This window comes from Diplotaxodon limnothrissa, linkage group LG23 (assembly GCF_057381915.1).
Source record: "Diplotaxodon limnothrissa isolate DT_005_m linkage group LG23, D_limnothrissa_male_GT1.1, whole genome shotgun sequence".
NCBI lineage: Eukaryota > Metazoa > Chordata > Actinopteri > Cichliformes > Cichlidae > Diplotaxodon > Diplotaxodon limnothrissa.
Genome location: NC_140617.1, coordinates 39,888,545 through 39,903,522, shown reverse-complemented (window position 1 = coordinate 39,903,522; position 14,978 = coordinate 39,888,545). Strand labels below are relative to the sequence as shown.

Sequence of the window (14,978 nt, the reverse complement as noted above, 5' to 3'; positions counted from 1 at the left end):
TACTGGAAAGCTCTTTCATAGCCTCTCCTCTCTCATAGATGTGAGACGGCCCCCTCTCTCTCTCTCTCTCGCTGTCTCTCTCTCGCTGTCTCTCTCTCGCTGTCTCTCTCGTACTCTCTCTCTCTCCACCCCCCCTACAAAATTTGCAAAGAATAAGAAGACAGGAAGTGAGCCCACCACTTTTCACACTCACTATGGTTGTGCATGTCTTCTTACTGTCACAAAAAGGGACAGTAAGATGAATGTACCTGAGAGGAATACTGCATTTAACAAACATTTGATAACATTTTAAACAAATTTTATTTCCAATTTGCATCCACATCTCTGAAACCCATCATTTCATTTGTTGTCTTTTAAAAAAATTAGGTGTGCAACTTGGATTTACTATTATAAAAGAACAAATATGTGAAACTGTGATGGGAAGCAGTTTTATTACCACTGACACAGAACCCGTGATGGAAAACATGCCACGCAACACCGTCCTCGCTGCTCATCAGCCGCTGACATCAGCTGATTAGTTTTCCTCGCAGAAAGCTTTGGGTCATGGCGAGTCGCCGCACTATTTGTCCAGTGAATTAGATATTAAGTAAAATGTCATAACAATTTTGATTAAGCAGTTTTTACAAGTCTACCGGTGAACGCGGTTGGCTTAATGTCCTTCTCCTTAATAAACTAGCCGTTGTAATTTAGCAGCAGCTATCACGGCACTTGGCAAATATTTTCTTACCTGCCTCTGACCTGCAGTACTAGTCCTGTGTGACTACATGGTGAAGCTTCGGTGTCACCTTTTTCACACTAGTCTAAGTACATACAGTCTCTTTCTTTGTGCTACTTCCAGGCACTTTTCAACTTGTTCTCTAATGTGTGTGTTTCTGTTGTTTTTGTATATATATTAATGTTTGCTATTGATTCCTGCTGTACGTGTCTGTCTGTATCCTGCCAAGTTTCTAAAATAAATGAATTAACCAGAATCTAAAAAGCATACTGGAGGGTTAAAAAAGGTCTCTTCAGCTTTGTGAATTACCTCCAGAGTTCTCCATTGCTCACTGCTGGAGTCAGTCAACACCGAGCTCTGTAGCACACAAAGTGTGAGACAAAAAATGTGCATCTCCTTTTGAACGCACTGTCAGATTTGTGCAAGCTCAAGTGAAACCAGGGTACACTAACCACCATTTGAACATAATGGAATCTTGCACTCTTGCACAGAGAGCAAAGCAATGCTCTGCAGTGTCTGTGCTTGTGCCTCTTTTATTTTAAAAAAAGTCAGTGTGATTTTTAAAGTCTGCTGGGACTGTCCCGCATCAGTCAGGCCCTAATTGTACCAAGTATTAGCTTGTCGTCATTTGCACTGTGCTGACACGTGTCTTTCATTCCTGTGCAGCCTCACTGTGTGCTCCTGGCCTCAAAGGAGAACTCTGCTCCAGTGAAACTCGGAGGCTTCGGAGTGGCGATCCAGCTGGGAGAGTCTGGTTTAGTAGCCGGAGGTACAGTGAAACACTTTTCAAGGGTTTTCTTGCATTCCGTGATTACAGGTGGCCCACAAAACAAGTGTAGGTCTTCCCCCACACCTGTGGTTACCATTTATGCAGAAATGACAGCAAAGTGCACCGACTTGTTAATGAGGTAACAGACTTCACGCAGACTAATGCTTACGTATGCAGTCACCTCCATAGTCTCTTTTAAAGGTCGGGTTTTTCCCCCCTTACTGTACGTCTCACTCATGCTTACATTCTGTCCACAACCTTAATAATAATGAAATGTAATAGATTTGTTTGTTTCTTTGTAATGTTTCAATAAAAATATCCTACTTAATAAAAACTGCCACGTTATTAGAAACAGGTTTTCACTGGTTGTGGTTTAGGCTGGATTGAGCGAAATGACCAGGCAGTATTTTGGATATGAGTAAGCAGGTCTATGTGGGTCTCCTCGAGCAGCCCTAGTCTGTTCCCACAGTCCAAAGACATGCTCATTAGATGAATCACAACATGTAACTGTCTGAGCTATCCTCGCTGACTCTCTCATATTGGATTGTGAGATATTCTCCAAGCAGCAGCGCTCTAAAAAAAAGAGCACGGGACGGGCTTGTTTAAATGTGTTTTTTAAATAATAATAAAAAGTTCATCATGAAAGTGTATCAGCGTAGTGTATGAAATTTATCTCTTTCCTCAGGTCGAGTGGGCACGCCCCACTTCATGGCCCCAGAGGTGGTGAAAAGGGAGCCTTATGGCAAACCGGTAGATGTGTGGGGATGTGGAGTGATCCTCTTCATTCTGCTGTCCGGCTGCCTGCCTTTCTACGGCACCAAGGAGCGCTTGTTTGAGGCTATCATCAAAGGAAAATACAAGGTAGGCGCTAAATGCCAAAACGGCCTGTGCTTTGGCCCTGAGGCTCAGACTGAACCGTGCTGTTGTGCATGTTAGATACAAAGTTGAGGTCTTGGATTACAGGAACTGAATGCAGTGCTTTTACCACATCACTTCAGAACTTCAAATTGTGGCCTGCCTTTCCTCTCCCCCCCTGGTGTCTTCAGCTTTTCCTCTCACACAACAAGAATGTGAGAGGTGATGAATAAAGTGACTGTATCAGCAGAAAAAAAACTAAGATAAAGGTCTGATGAATTATCTGCTTTCAGCACAGTATGAGTTTCCTGTTTGGTGCACTAATCTGTAGCAGATGCAGTCGCAGTGTGCAGAGTGATGGACAACACCGTTGCTATCTTCCATCAAGCTGCTGCCAAAAAACCCAAACTGTAAAACAATGAAGCAAACCACCGAAACATTTTGCACAACAGTGGGGAGAAAAATGATGTGGGTTTATTTATGAAGCATTAAATGGTGTGTAATTTGTCCTTGGATCTTTAATTACTGCCAGATTCGGCTGCCATCCTGGCTACTTCACGCGTTTCTGAATATTTCTCTGGGTTTCAGATGAACCCCCGCCAGTGGGCTCACATCTCTGAGAGCGCCAAGGACCTGGTGAGGCGCATGCTGATGCTTGACCCTGCTGAGAGAATCACTGTCTATGAGGCTCTCAACCACCCCTGGCTGAAGGCAAGATCACAAGACACACACTCACACACACATGCACATACTGCTAACATTCAAATTAACTGAATGCAAATAAAAATACTCTCACTTCACATCTCTGCAGCTGTAGGAGGTTATTGTTGTTTGATTTCCTCTTTTTTTTTCATAATCGTCTTTACTATTTTAAAAACCCAGAAACGGGCGTGAATATTTGTTGCCTGCTGTAAATGTTTTCGCAAGCTCAAATTCACCTTTACACCACTGGCCTGACTGATGTTAACTCAAGCACACTTCCTTTTGCTCAGAACCACAGCTCTGCTTTCACATCCGTTCACTGTCTCTGTGCGAGCGCTAATGTCCTTCATCTTTATGTCTGTGATTCCCAATAAATGCAGGAGAGGGACAGGTATGCCTACAAGATCCACCTGCCCGAAACAGTTGAGCAGCTGAGAAAGTTCAACGCCAGGAGGAAGCTGAAGGTTAGCGCAGTGTTATTAGACTCCAAGAGGAAAGGTTTCGGTGTGAGAGGAAGTCTCTCCACATCCCCTCTGTGCAGATGTTTCTAATGACCCAGATTAAGCTGCTGGCAGAATTTTTACTCTCATCTCAACCTTTTAAACACTTTAAACTCTTATATATAACATCTATTTATATACGTATATTTCACTTAATATCCATGTTACCCCCTACTCTCTGTCCCAGGGTGCAGTGCTGGCTGCTGTTTCCAGCCACAAGTTTAATTCCTACTATGGTGACCCCCCTGAGGAGCTCCATGATTTCTCAGACGATCCCACCTCCTCAGGTAACTGTCAGGCACACTTTTTCCTCTAAATGTGTTTGCAACAGGGAGACGCAGGTATTAGATTGTTTGTGTGCATGACAAAGAGCCTAAAAGAAGTGAAAAGCATGCTGCATTAATTCAAATATAACCTGGAGGACAGCGAAATGGTGTTGATTACAGTAAGGTTATTTTAATGGATGGATTAAATTATTGAAACCCTCTTTAAAAGTGTTCAGTGTGTGCATGTTGCGCAACAGAAGATGATCACAATTGCTTTCTAGCTCTGTTTGTGCTCACGTGGTTTCTATTCTGGTGTCTTTGTGAAAAGCAGCTGTCGGTGCACAGCTTCCCTGTTTAATGAACACATTTCCCAACAGCAGCCTCACTTCCCTGTCTCAGCGTTACACTTTCACTTCTGCTGTTGAGAAGACTGCAGGCCGTGCCGGCCAGAGCTGAGCAACACAACGAAACCCGACCCAGTTCTAAACGATAGAAACAGAGTGCGTTTCAGTGTCAGCTAATCAGCGGGATCAGCCTAATTAACCTGTTTTGTTTATTTATTCATTTATTTAATTATTTATTTTTTCCCCGAATTTGTGCTGTAAAAGCAGCTGCTGCAGCCGCGTGGACTCGTATGTCCGTTGTGCTGAGGCTGGCAGTCTGCTGCAGTCATGCTTCCTGGTGACTGTTTTATTTTTGCAGCTGTGTTGCTTCAGACATGTTGCTCGACTAGACGTGTTGCGTTGTAGATCCCTGCAGCAGCTCGGCAGACTTTGTCCAGATTTAGCTGCTTTTGCTGATTCTCTCTGTCTGCCGTAGCTGCGTTTTGTTTTTTGTTCTTCTCTGCAGCCGTAGTTGCTTTTAAACCTCCTCTAATCTCAGCTTCTCTTTCTTTGGTGTTGTTTTCTCCTTCTGCTGTGCTGTCTCTAGGACTGCTAGCTGCTGAAAGTACGTATACCCCCTCCTCTTACCCCCTCCACACTCATAGATTGTGGATGTGATATCACCATGACATCACTTGCTCTGTAGTTGCATTTCTCCCATGTGTTGAATGATGTGGGTATTAACCCTCCATGCCTCTGCCCCCTCTGTCTCCTCTGCTGTCCCCTCTTTAAAGAACTTATTTTGCTCTGGTGTGTGTTTATTCTGACTGCTTCCTTTTGACTTGTGAAGATGAAACACATGCATCTCCATTATTGTGGCAACGTGAAGCTTTGACAACCAGATTAAGACGTGCTGATGAGTACAGTGAGCAAAAACAAAAGTAAAGACGATAAGATGCTTGCATCCTCAGTGTCCTGACTAACAATAAGATCTTTTATCTCCACTTTTCAGAGCGAGCTGCTTTTTACTGGTGCTCACAGCTTCCTGTAAACCAATTTGTCTCCCAAATTTATGCTGGTAACTAAAGGGCACTTATTGTGCTCTAGATAGACAGATTTATTTATCTTTTTTACACAAAGGTCATTCTTGAACTTAGATGCTGCTCTGATAGAGGTCAAGAATAAAAATATGAAATGAATAAACTAGTTCCCATTTAAATGATTACTCATTACACTATCATAGCATTTTTGACTACTTCTAGCTGCATTTGTAAACTAAACATCATTGTCTTCATGCACTAATAAATCAGCCTTTAATTGCTGTGTACAGGCCTTTACGCACCGAGCGTGTTTCGATAAAAACAACATGAAATTCAGAATTCTTTTGCATGCGTGAGCTTGTGGGGAAAAAAAAAAAGAAAAGAAATCCACATCAAGCAGTGATGAGCTTGTATGGATGTTTCTAAACAAGGAAAGGAAGTAGTGGTGTGCGATACTGAATATTTTGGTATCGATCCGACAACAAGTAAATACGGGCCAGTGTCGCCTATAGCGATACTTTTCGATAAATAAGGTGGATGCGTCATTGAATCGCTAAATTTCAATTAATTTTCATGACCTTAAGTGTTTTTGTGATGTTTCCTTTTTTATTATTAAATAGTTTAAATCCAGGACATAATTAGGACATAGTTTATAATTAAATAGAAAATGAATATTATCAATTTTTTATTTATTTATTTATTTTTTGAAAAATCTTAAATAAAAAGTGCTCGCAAACCAGTAAACCAATTAAAACAAGTGCTGTTGAGAAACTATAATACAAAAATGACAATTAAAATTCTCAACAACAAAAACAACAACTGGTGAAAATATAAATAATATGTAAACAACTTAACAAGCGTCTAAGTCAGCAACAGGTGCCTGCTCTGCGCTCACACAGGAGCGGCGAATCTGGCGACCTGGCTGTGTCGTCTTTGCCAAAACCACAGCACTGCAAACAAGAGCGGAACTTAAAGTAAAGAATCGATCTCACCCGGTTGGTATCAATCCGATACCGACTTGGTATCGAAACAATCGATATTTGAGTTCGAATCAAAGTTCAAATTCGAAGTTCTGCTTGGTCAGATCGGTCTGTTCACATTTGAAAAACCAGGAAAAAAAAGAACTCGATCTGCAGATTGTTGAGCATAATTGTGCGATTAGTGTGAACAGCTGCAACGAGAACATACGAGTCCAAAAAAAACTTTTTAAAACACATGCGATATTCACACCAGTCCACCACGTCCGGTGTGTAAAGGCCTCACGTTTTGAAGTGTTGTATTCTCTTCTTTAAATCTTTAGCCTTTTATAACATTATGACTCACCGGTTATTTTTATATAATATAGTGAGAGCTCTTTCAAGTTGAAGAAAGAGCTCTCACTAAAATGTGCTAAAAAAGAGGAAGTTTTTAACAGCTTAAACTCTCCTCTGCTGGATCTTTCATACATCACAGAACTCCCGATTAGCCCTCTGTTCGTCAGTTATTGCACATATTTAGAACAAAGTCTTTCGCGTATTTTCTTCAGCTCAGCTTTAGTTTTTTAGGCTTATTTTTGTAGGTTTCCTTCATAACTGAGCAAAACAGGCTCAAGCTCCTCTAAAACAAAGCTTCACTTATAGTAAACCGCCTCAAGTCTGCAAGTCTGAATAATTAACTCTCCCTGCTGCGTTTTTGTTTTTTTTGTTTTCCTTGGGAGTGCTGCTCCTCGTCATCCACACTGTGACTTTTTGAACTGACTTTCTTCTGATGTATTGATGCCATGTACCGCTGTTTCTCTGGTTTTGCTGCATGTGTGGGCGATGCAGCAGGTACTTGGGGTTCAATAGTTCTGAGTGTTTGTGTGTATGTGTGTGTGTGTGTGTGTGTATTCCAGTGTTTTCACTTGTACTGTTTGTGATTTTCTTTTTTCTTTCTTTCTTTTTTTTTTTTTGGGTTATTTGTGGAATTTGTTGTTTTTATTTTGTTTGTGTTTTTGCCTGTTTCTGGTAGTGTGTCATGTTCAGTGTTTGCATTTTGTGTAGTGTTGAAGAGACTGCTTTGTGTACTTGTGAATGTTTGTGTAATTATGAGTGAGTGTATATTTGGAGTGTGTAACGTAAGTGTGTGTGTGTGTGTGTGTGTGTGTGTGTGTGTGTGTGTGTGTGTGTGTGTACAGGGGCAGTATCACAGGTTTTGGACAGTCTAGAGGAGATCCATGCATTGACAGACTGCAGTGAGAAAGATATGGACTTCCTGCACAGTGTCTTCCAGGACCAGCACCTCCACACTCTGTTAGATGTGAGTAAACGCTTCGTCTGCAGTATCTAAAGTATCCAGTAGGTGCCATGACAAATCAACAATACATTGTTCCCTCGTTTATCGCAGAAATTACGTTCTAAAAATAACCCGCGATAGGTGAAATCTGCGAAGTAGCCAGCTTTATTTTTTTCCAACTATTATAGATGTTTTAAGGCTGTAAAACCCCTCACTACACACTTTATACACTTTTCTCAGAGAGGCATGAGCATTTTGACACTTTTCTCTCTTGTTTAAACACTCTCAAAGTTCAAACCTTCGTAGAAGAATAAGTCCAGCGATTGCTTTTGATGCTGCAAAACGTTTCATTGACATTGTTGTGTTTGTTGGGGAAAACTTACAAACATACAGTACAGCATTTCAGAGTCACGCTGCTAGCGATCGAAGATTTATGTAAATTTGACAAGCTGAACGCATTCTGTACTGTACGGGAGACACAGCACGGAGGAGATTGATTGACAATGGCCTACAGCCAATCAGGATGCTGAACACAATGCGCTGTAATAAAAAAAAAAAAAGCACAAAAAAAATCCATGAAATAGCGAGGCTGTGAAATGTGAACCGCGTTATAGCGAGGGACCACTGTAAACCACATGTATGCTCCACACGGCTCCTTGGGCTTTCCATCTTTGCTTGCATTATCTCCTGAATGTCATGAGCTGTTTGCTGTTGCTGTTATTTCAGCTTTATGACAAAATCAACACCAGGTCGTCCCCTCAGATCAGAAATCCTCCAAGTGACGGAGTGCAGAGAGCCAAAGAGGTGAGGAAATCTAAAAATAAAAATGTCTTCTAAATTCTCTGAAGTGTAGCTTATAGATCGTCTTCACGAGCTCGCCTCTAAAAGTTTATTTTCCTCTGCAGGTACTGGAAACCATCTCCTGTTACCCAGAGAATATGGAGGCCAAGGAGCTCAGGAGGATCCTCACACAGCCACACTTCATGGTGGGATATACGGCAGCACACACATTCTTAATCTAGGAATTGGGATTACAGCCTTCTGTGTCAGAAGTTGGGTCCTTTTGTCAGCCCACATAACTCCCTGGACTACAAATCTGCTTAGCACCTGAGCTTTTGGTGAGCGCTCGCACAGGAAAGGCACAGACAGCAGAGCTGAAGAGAGCATGTACTAAAGGGCTTCCACCTGCAAGCAGTGCCGATACTTTGGCTTTGCATCAGCTAGACTATCGTCAGATGATTCTAGCGGCCAGTACAAACCAGAGATGAAGGGATGCCGAGGATACCGATGAAAGACCTGGAAGATAGAAACTGAGCTAGAAGAAGTTAGTGGTGGCGTTCATGTAAAGGTACTGAGGTTCTAGTCGAGAGTAGCTTTGTATTAAACAAAGTATTTAAGTCAGAATAGGGTTGTTTTTACTGTGTGTGTGTGTGCGTGTGTGTGTGTGTATTGCTATCCACAGCAGCTAGCTGTAGGATGGTACTGCTGTTCTGTATCTGGGTTAGAAACATAAGAAGCCGAGCTGTTTGTGTGTCTCTCTGCTGAATCGGTATGTGACACTTAACTGCAGCTGTCATGCTTTAAGTTTGGTTCAATCCAATTAGCCTGTCCTGCACCCTGACCTGACTGCCTGGTTAATCCTGCCACAGACATTTAACTGTGCTGCTAGCAGAAATGGTGTGAAGGGGCTTAGTGTGGCAGCACATGGGGCAGAAAACGCCTTTGAGTTTTTTCCTCTGAGCTGTATGATTTTAGTAATCACTTCAGTTATGAAGTAGTGATGGAAGGACATGTTTTGTTCCCTTTAATTATGGACTTAAGCGGTGAGGATTCAGGGGGATTCGGCATCAAACATTTAGTCCATTGTTGACGTGTCCTGTAAATGCGCACTAACGTCTTTGTTATTAGTTGTTCTTTTCAGCTGCTCTCTTTGCTGCAAGTCAAAAGCCTTTAGTGCCAGCTGTTCCAAAGCTCCCTGACTGTCATGCATCATCAGTGTACATGCTGTCGCTCTGATGAGCAGCTGTGATCATTTGGCAAGCTGGGCTGATGGATGTTTAAAAAAAAAAAAAAAAACCCAAAAAACCCCCTGTGTGTCAGTGACATGATTAGTGCCCAAAGAGGATTAGTGTAAGCCACACTCTCTTCACACTCGTACAAAAACACTGTGCGTGCTCACACGTACCTTCTCTTGACAGGGATTTGCAGCATGTTTTGTTGGCCAGCTTGAACCAATATTTTCTGCCTCAGCACTGACACAAAAACTGCACCCAGAAAGAATAACCCTAAAACAGCATGGCATTATTAGCCACGTATCTATAGGGCCCACACACACCTTTAAAGAAAAAGGAGAATTGCTGTCTTGTTGTTGTGCTTCTGCACATCAGTCTCAGTTTGTCTGTCTAGATCAGGGACATCAAACTCATTTTATATCGTGGGCCAGATGCCTAAGTGGGCAGACCAGTGAAACCCCTGTCAGTGTAAGGAACTTTAATTACACATTTAATCCCAGAGATGTCTTAATATGAGAAAAAGAAGTGCGATTTTTATCTCAGATTTTCAACATGGTAAAGAAATGCTGTAGTTAATGGAAGAAATCTGTCAGCATGAATCTTAAATGGAAACAAACGTGTTTAAAAACAGGAACTTTTACATCATTTCATTTGAATTTTCATTGGCCCTTTACTCTGGTGTAGCATTAATGGCTTTATCTTTATGAGTGAAGGTAAAGCTGTTAAAAGTCCAAAATGTACGACTTCCTTCACTTTTTCCATTGCTGTCCAGCATTAGAGTCTCTGCTGGGCCAATTCTGGCTACTGGGCCTCATGTTTGACACCTGTGGTCTTGATGAATCTAATATATGAAAGATTTGTGAAGTAATTTAATAGGTGGATACCAGAGAGTCAGCTTCTCCACCTCTTAGTTAAGGTGATGTTTTTAAAGGGCACGCTGATGCAGTGAAGTTAATCTTTGACCTATGAGACAGATTTGTAAAATGTCATGATTTGCAAATGTTATATTTTTAGGTTAGCTTTTTGTTGAGGCCACAATGACCTTTTTTTTTTTTTTTTTTTAACCACCTTACTGTAATTAGTTCATCCTTGAGTTCAGTATTTGTCACATGTAGAAATTCCCTTAAAGGTTTTGATGTCATAAAGAACACAAATGAGCAACATGTATTTATAAAGTGCCCGTCGCAGACAGGAGTACCAAAGTGTTTCACAGAAAATACCTGAAAATGAAACTTTCACAGAGCGAGGCGAGCAGACAGCTCAAAAACATGCTGCTGAAAATAAAGCTTCTCTTTATTTTCACTCTCGGTTAACCCCCTTGCAGGGTGAAAGAGAAAATATACAAATAAACAAGGCAGACCAATACACACCACCATCCAAAACAGGGAAGAGCTGTCATCGTCTGCAAGTCTTAACACTGAGTGTTTGTGTCCAGGCTCTGCTGCAGACCCACGATGTGGTGGCACACGAGGTGTACAGCGACGAGGCGTTGAGGGTGACTCCCCCGCCTACTTCACCGTACCTGAACGGAGACTCCCCAGACAGCACCAACGGAGACATGGACTTGGAAAATGTCACCAGGGTTCGGCTGGTTCAGTTTCAGAAGAACACAGATGAGCCCATGGTGTGTGCAGGAAGCTCACATTTCAGAAACCTACAGTTAAAACCTTTTTTATGTCAACAACAGTGGAACTAAATTAGCTACAGCTACTGTGATTATGTGGTTCAGCATTATTTCTAATAGAAGAGTATAATGGTGGGTGTGGCACAGAGGCTAATGAAAACGCTGTCATCTGGACATTAGCAGCGTCTTTGTCCTGTCTTCTTCCCCTCACCCCCAACTGGCCGCGGCAGATAGCCGCCCTGGAGGTTCCTTGCTGTTAAAAGGGAGTTTTTCCTTTCCACTGTCGTCAAAGCACTTCCTCCTATAATTGTTGGTTTTCTTTGTAGTATCATAAGGTCTTTACCTTACAATATAAAGTGCTTTGAGTCAGCTGTTCTTGCGATTTGGTGCTATGTAAATAAACTTGAATTGAAAAAACTGAATAGTTATGCGCTGACCCTGTGTCTGTTCCAGGGCATTACTCTGAAAATGAACGACCTCAACCACTGCATTGTGGCCCGCATCATGCATGGTGGGATGATCCATCGACAAGGTAAATCATGTCATATGTGATGACATTTAAAATGTTCTCATTCATCTAGTAAGGGTTGTGAGTAACAAAGTGTGATAGTTCTTATGTTGTACTCTCACATTGGAGTGACTTCTGGTAATGTGACACGACACAACGCGACTCTACGTTGGCTGGGCTCTCGGGGTGTTCCTAGTCTCTGCTTTGTGAAATACTGATGTCTCAACACCCACGAGCCTCGTTTGTAACCTTTATTAATTCATTCTTTCTGCACTTCAGGGACTCTGCATGTAGGAGATGAGATCCGGGAGATCAATGGCATCAGCGTTGCTAATCAGACGGTAGAACAGCTCCAGAAGATGCTGGTAGGTCACACCAGCTCTGAGCAGGCAGTTTTTCAGCTGATATCACTGCATTTGTTTGAATTTATTCAGCACGTTAAAGATGTAATGTTAGTGATGTATTGTACCAAAAGATGGCATCAAGTAGCATCATTATTAGTGCCTGAATATTAATAACATTTAAAACTGTTTACTTCTAATGTCCAAAAAACTACTAGGGGACACTAGAAATAGGGGGTGAATAAAAGCAACAGTGGTCCCTCTGTGATTGAACTATTGTAATGGTTCAAGATTTTTAAAAAATGCTCTTCGTCTCCACAGAGAGAGATGAGGGGAAGCATCACCTTCAAGATTGTGCCCAGTTACCGATCCCAGTCAATGTCTTGTGAGGTACAAAACTATCAGTGCACACATTTTGTTTCACGTGCATTGTGGGGAATTAAATCCTTAGGTTTCTATATCCCGTTGCAGAAAGAGTCTCCGGATTTATCTCGACAGTCACCTGCAAATGGTCATGCTAGTGTGACCAGCTCCATCCTGGTACGTTCAGCGTAACGGTGACCAAAAGTGAAAGCTCATAGCAACAAATCGTCTTGATAATGGATCTGGATTAAGATCGTTCTCTTAAAATACTAAAAGTCTCTTTGTGTGTTGCCAAATAGGACCTGCCATCGACTATTCAGCCTAAAGGCCGTCAGGTAAGATTTCCTAACTGTTTACACCACACGTGCACTCCCCCGATGCAACGGTGTGCTTACACAGCATGTATGTACCTACATCACTCGTGTTTCCCCCCTTCGCATTCCACCTGTTCTGATTACAGTCTTGGTCTTCACTGTAGGGCCTCCATCCGAGAGAGAGAGCACATACTATAGAACAAAAGTTGTCATTTATATCCTCTGCATGATAAAGTCCATCATCACACACACACACATGTATATAAAATGCAGCACAAACTTTGTATTTTTGTATGGGTTCCTCATAACCTTTTTCTTGACTCCCCCCGACATTTTCTACTGCATGATATACTGTATGTGTGTGTGTGATGCTCTCAACCCCATAGATCTGCAGACCTGCTATCAAGGACAAATTGTCCATCAAGGTAAGATGGAGCTTGGTGGACCCTCCGTAGAAGTAGACTCCTCTCAGCCCTCCCCTCCCTGCCCCGCAAAGTTTGGTTCCTCATCGTAATGGTGCTTAGATCCCATGTTTGCTGTCAAAGCTTAGGCTTCATAATAGTTCATCAGTAGAGAGAATATGGATGTATGTGCACAAGCCAACGAATCCAGCCGCAGGCAGAGACGCAGCAAAGCTCTTTGTTCGATCACGTTAGTCCCGCTGTTCATCAGTCTGAGTGTTTGTGCTTTTTCCTGCTCTGGCTTTTGTACTGCTGTCTTATTTCTGACTACTTGCCAGTGTAGCAGCCGGTCTCTTCATAAGGGCAGCTTGCCTTGTCGTCCTCTCCTCACCTAATGTAGGCTTTTCTCACTGTTCTGCACCTACAGATTTATGTACGCGCTCAATTTGAGTACGACCCGGCAAAAGACGACCTCATCCCATGCAAGGAAGCCGGCATCCGCTTCCACGTAGGTGACATCATTCAGATCATCTCCAAGGATGACCACAACTGGTGGCAAGGAAAGCTGGAGAACACCAAGAATGGCACAGCCGGACTCATCCCCTCACCTGAACTGCAGGAATGGTGAGTGCAGCAAACATTCAACGCCAGTTTGAAGCTAAAACTGTAGCAAGTCTTAGCTGTTATGGAGTTTTCTGATGAAGTTAGTGGAGGGCTGCTAAATAGTAAAAATATCCAGACTATCCTGAGTGATTACAGATGCACCTCTAATAACATGACAGCTGGTGATTGTGTAGAAGAAACATGGTTCTGAAGGATGACCTCACAGATGCGCTTACAGTACAAATGTACTTAGACTACTGTTCTTGCTGTACTCATGCTGTGTAGTACAACTATGGAAAACTAGGCACTCTATCTTTGTAATGTTCTTGTTATTTAAAGACAAACTCGGGAACAGAAATCCTGTTATCTGGGGACAGAGAGCTTAGTTTACTACTCCCCTGCAGCAGCACATGAGCCAGTTCTGCACCTGCTGGATTCAGCCTGGCCTCTGCGCTCCTGTGTGGATGCAGAATGCCACAGTGAGCTGGCCACACAGAAGGAAAACAGGCAGGAAGAGACGGGCTGGCCGGTTAGCAGCAATTAGCCTTTGAAAATAAGGAGTGTGTTTGTGTGAATCCCAGACTGCATTGACGAGAACATTAAAATGTAAATCTGACAGCCTTTATATGTTAAATGTGCGCTGTGAGTGGTATTAACATTGTACTAACAATAAGAATGATTGGTCCTTCTTCCACTGACCTACATTTTACAACCTGGGCCTGAGTAAATTTCAGTGTCTTGCTTCCTGTTGTGTTTGCTGTGGTTAGTGATGGCATTACATGCCCGAGTTCATCTGAACCACACTTGTCAAGTAGCCAGGGCACGGTAGGCAGTCACCACACAAGTTCACAAATATGCACGCTGTCGATCACAAAGCTCAAAATACAAGTTTGTAGTTTAAAATAAAAATGCATATCAGTGACTGAAGCTTTTTATTTTAAAACACACCTTATTATGTTGGCCATGAAGTCTTTGTGAAGCCAGGCACCCCTGCCAGGATTCAAGCCTGGAACTAACCAGTATCCTAGAGGGGGATGGAGGTAGCTTCACAACATTAGTCCCTCCACCATAATGCTGGTGCTTGTGTCAGTGTGCATAAATAAATGTAAAGCAGGGTAAAAGTTATTTTGAATGATTCCCCTCTGCATTATTGTAAAATGCTAAATTCCTTCTACACTCACATACTGACATTTACCTTTGGTCACATGTGGCCATTCAACAGTGCATGTGTTGCTTTCAGGCGTGTGGCATGTATAGCAATGGAGAAGACCAAACAGGAACAGCAGGCCAGCTGTACCTGGTTTGGCAAGAAGAAGAAACAGTACAAAGACAAATACCTGGCCAAGCACAACGCAGGTAAGCCAACAAGTCACACTAACACTCACTCAC

At 42.4% G+C, this 14,978-nt stretch overlaps 1 protein-coding gene across 3 annotated transcripts in view; it reads left to right on the top strand.

The window, feature by feature from the left end:
• LOC146608656 (peripheral plasma membrane protein CASK) overlaps window positions 1–14,978 on the top strand; it is a 50,313-nt gene that overhangs the window by 28,653 nt on the left and 6,682 nt on the right. Inside the window, exons 6-23 of one of the 3 annotated variants that reach the window (XM_085348911.1) lie at window positions 1,382–1,484; window positions 2,170–2,345; window positions 2,928–3,050; window positions 3,422–3,505; window positions 3,729–3,828; window positions 4,738–4,755; window positions 7,326–7,447; window positions 8,150–8,227; window positions 8,329–8,409; window positions 10,871–11,059; window positions 11,513–11,591; window positions 11,847–11,932; window positions 12,230–12,298; window positions 12,380–12,448; window positions 12,571–12,606; window positions 12,972–13,010; window positions 13,414–13,610; window positions 14,830–14,945. In XM_085348911.1, coding sequence (XP_085205037.1) covers window positions 1,382–1,484; window positions 2,170–2,345; window positions 2,928–3,050; window positions 3,422–3,505; window positions 3,729–3,828; window positions 4,738–4,755; window positions 7,326–7,447; window positions 8,150–8,227; window positions 8,329–8,409; window positions 10,871–11,059; window positions 11,513–11,591; window positions 11,847–11,932; window positions 12,230–12,298; window positions 12,380–12,448; window positions 12,571–12,606; window positions 12,972–13,010; window positions 13,414–13,610; window positions 14,830–14,945 — 1,765 coding nt within the window. The remainder of the gene's footprint in view (window positions 1–1,381; window positions 1,485–2,169; window positions 2,346–2,927; window positions 3,051–3,421; window positions 3,506–3,728; window positions 3,829–4,737; window positions 4,756–7,325; window positions 7,448–8,149; window positions 8,228–8,328; window positions 8,410–10,870; window positions 11,060–11,512; window positions 11,592–11,846; window positions 11,933–12,229; window positions 12,299–12,379; window positions 12,449–12,570; window positions 12,607–12,971; window positions 13,011–13,413; window positions 13,611–14,829; window positions 14,946–14,978) is intronic. The other 2 variants (XM_085348912.1, XM_085348913.1) reach the window with 2 other exon arrangements.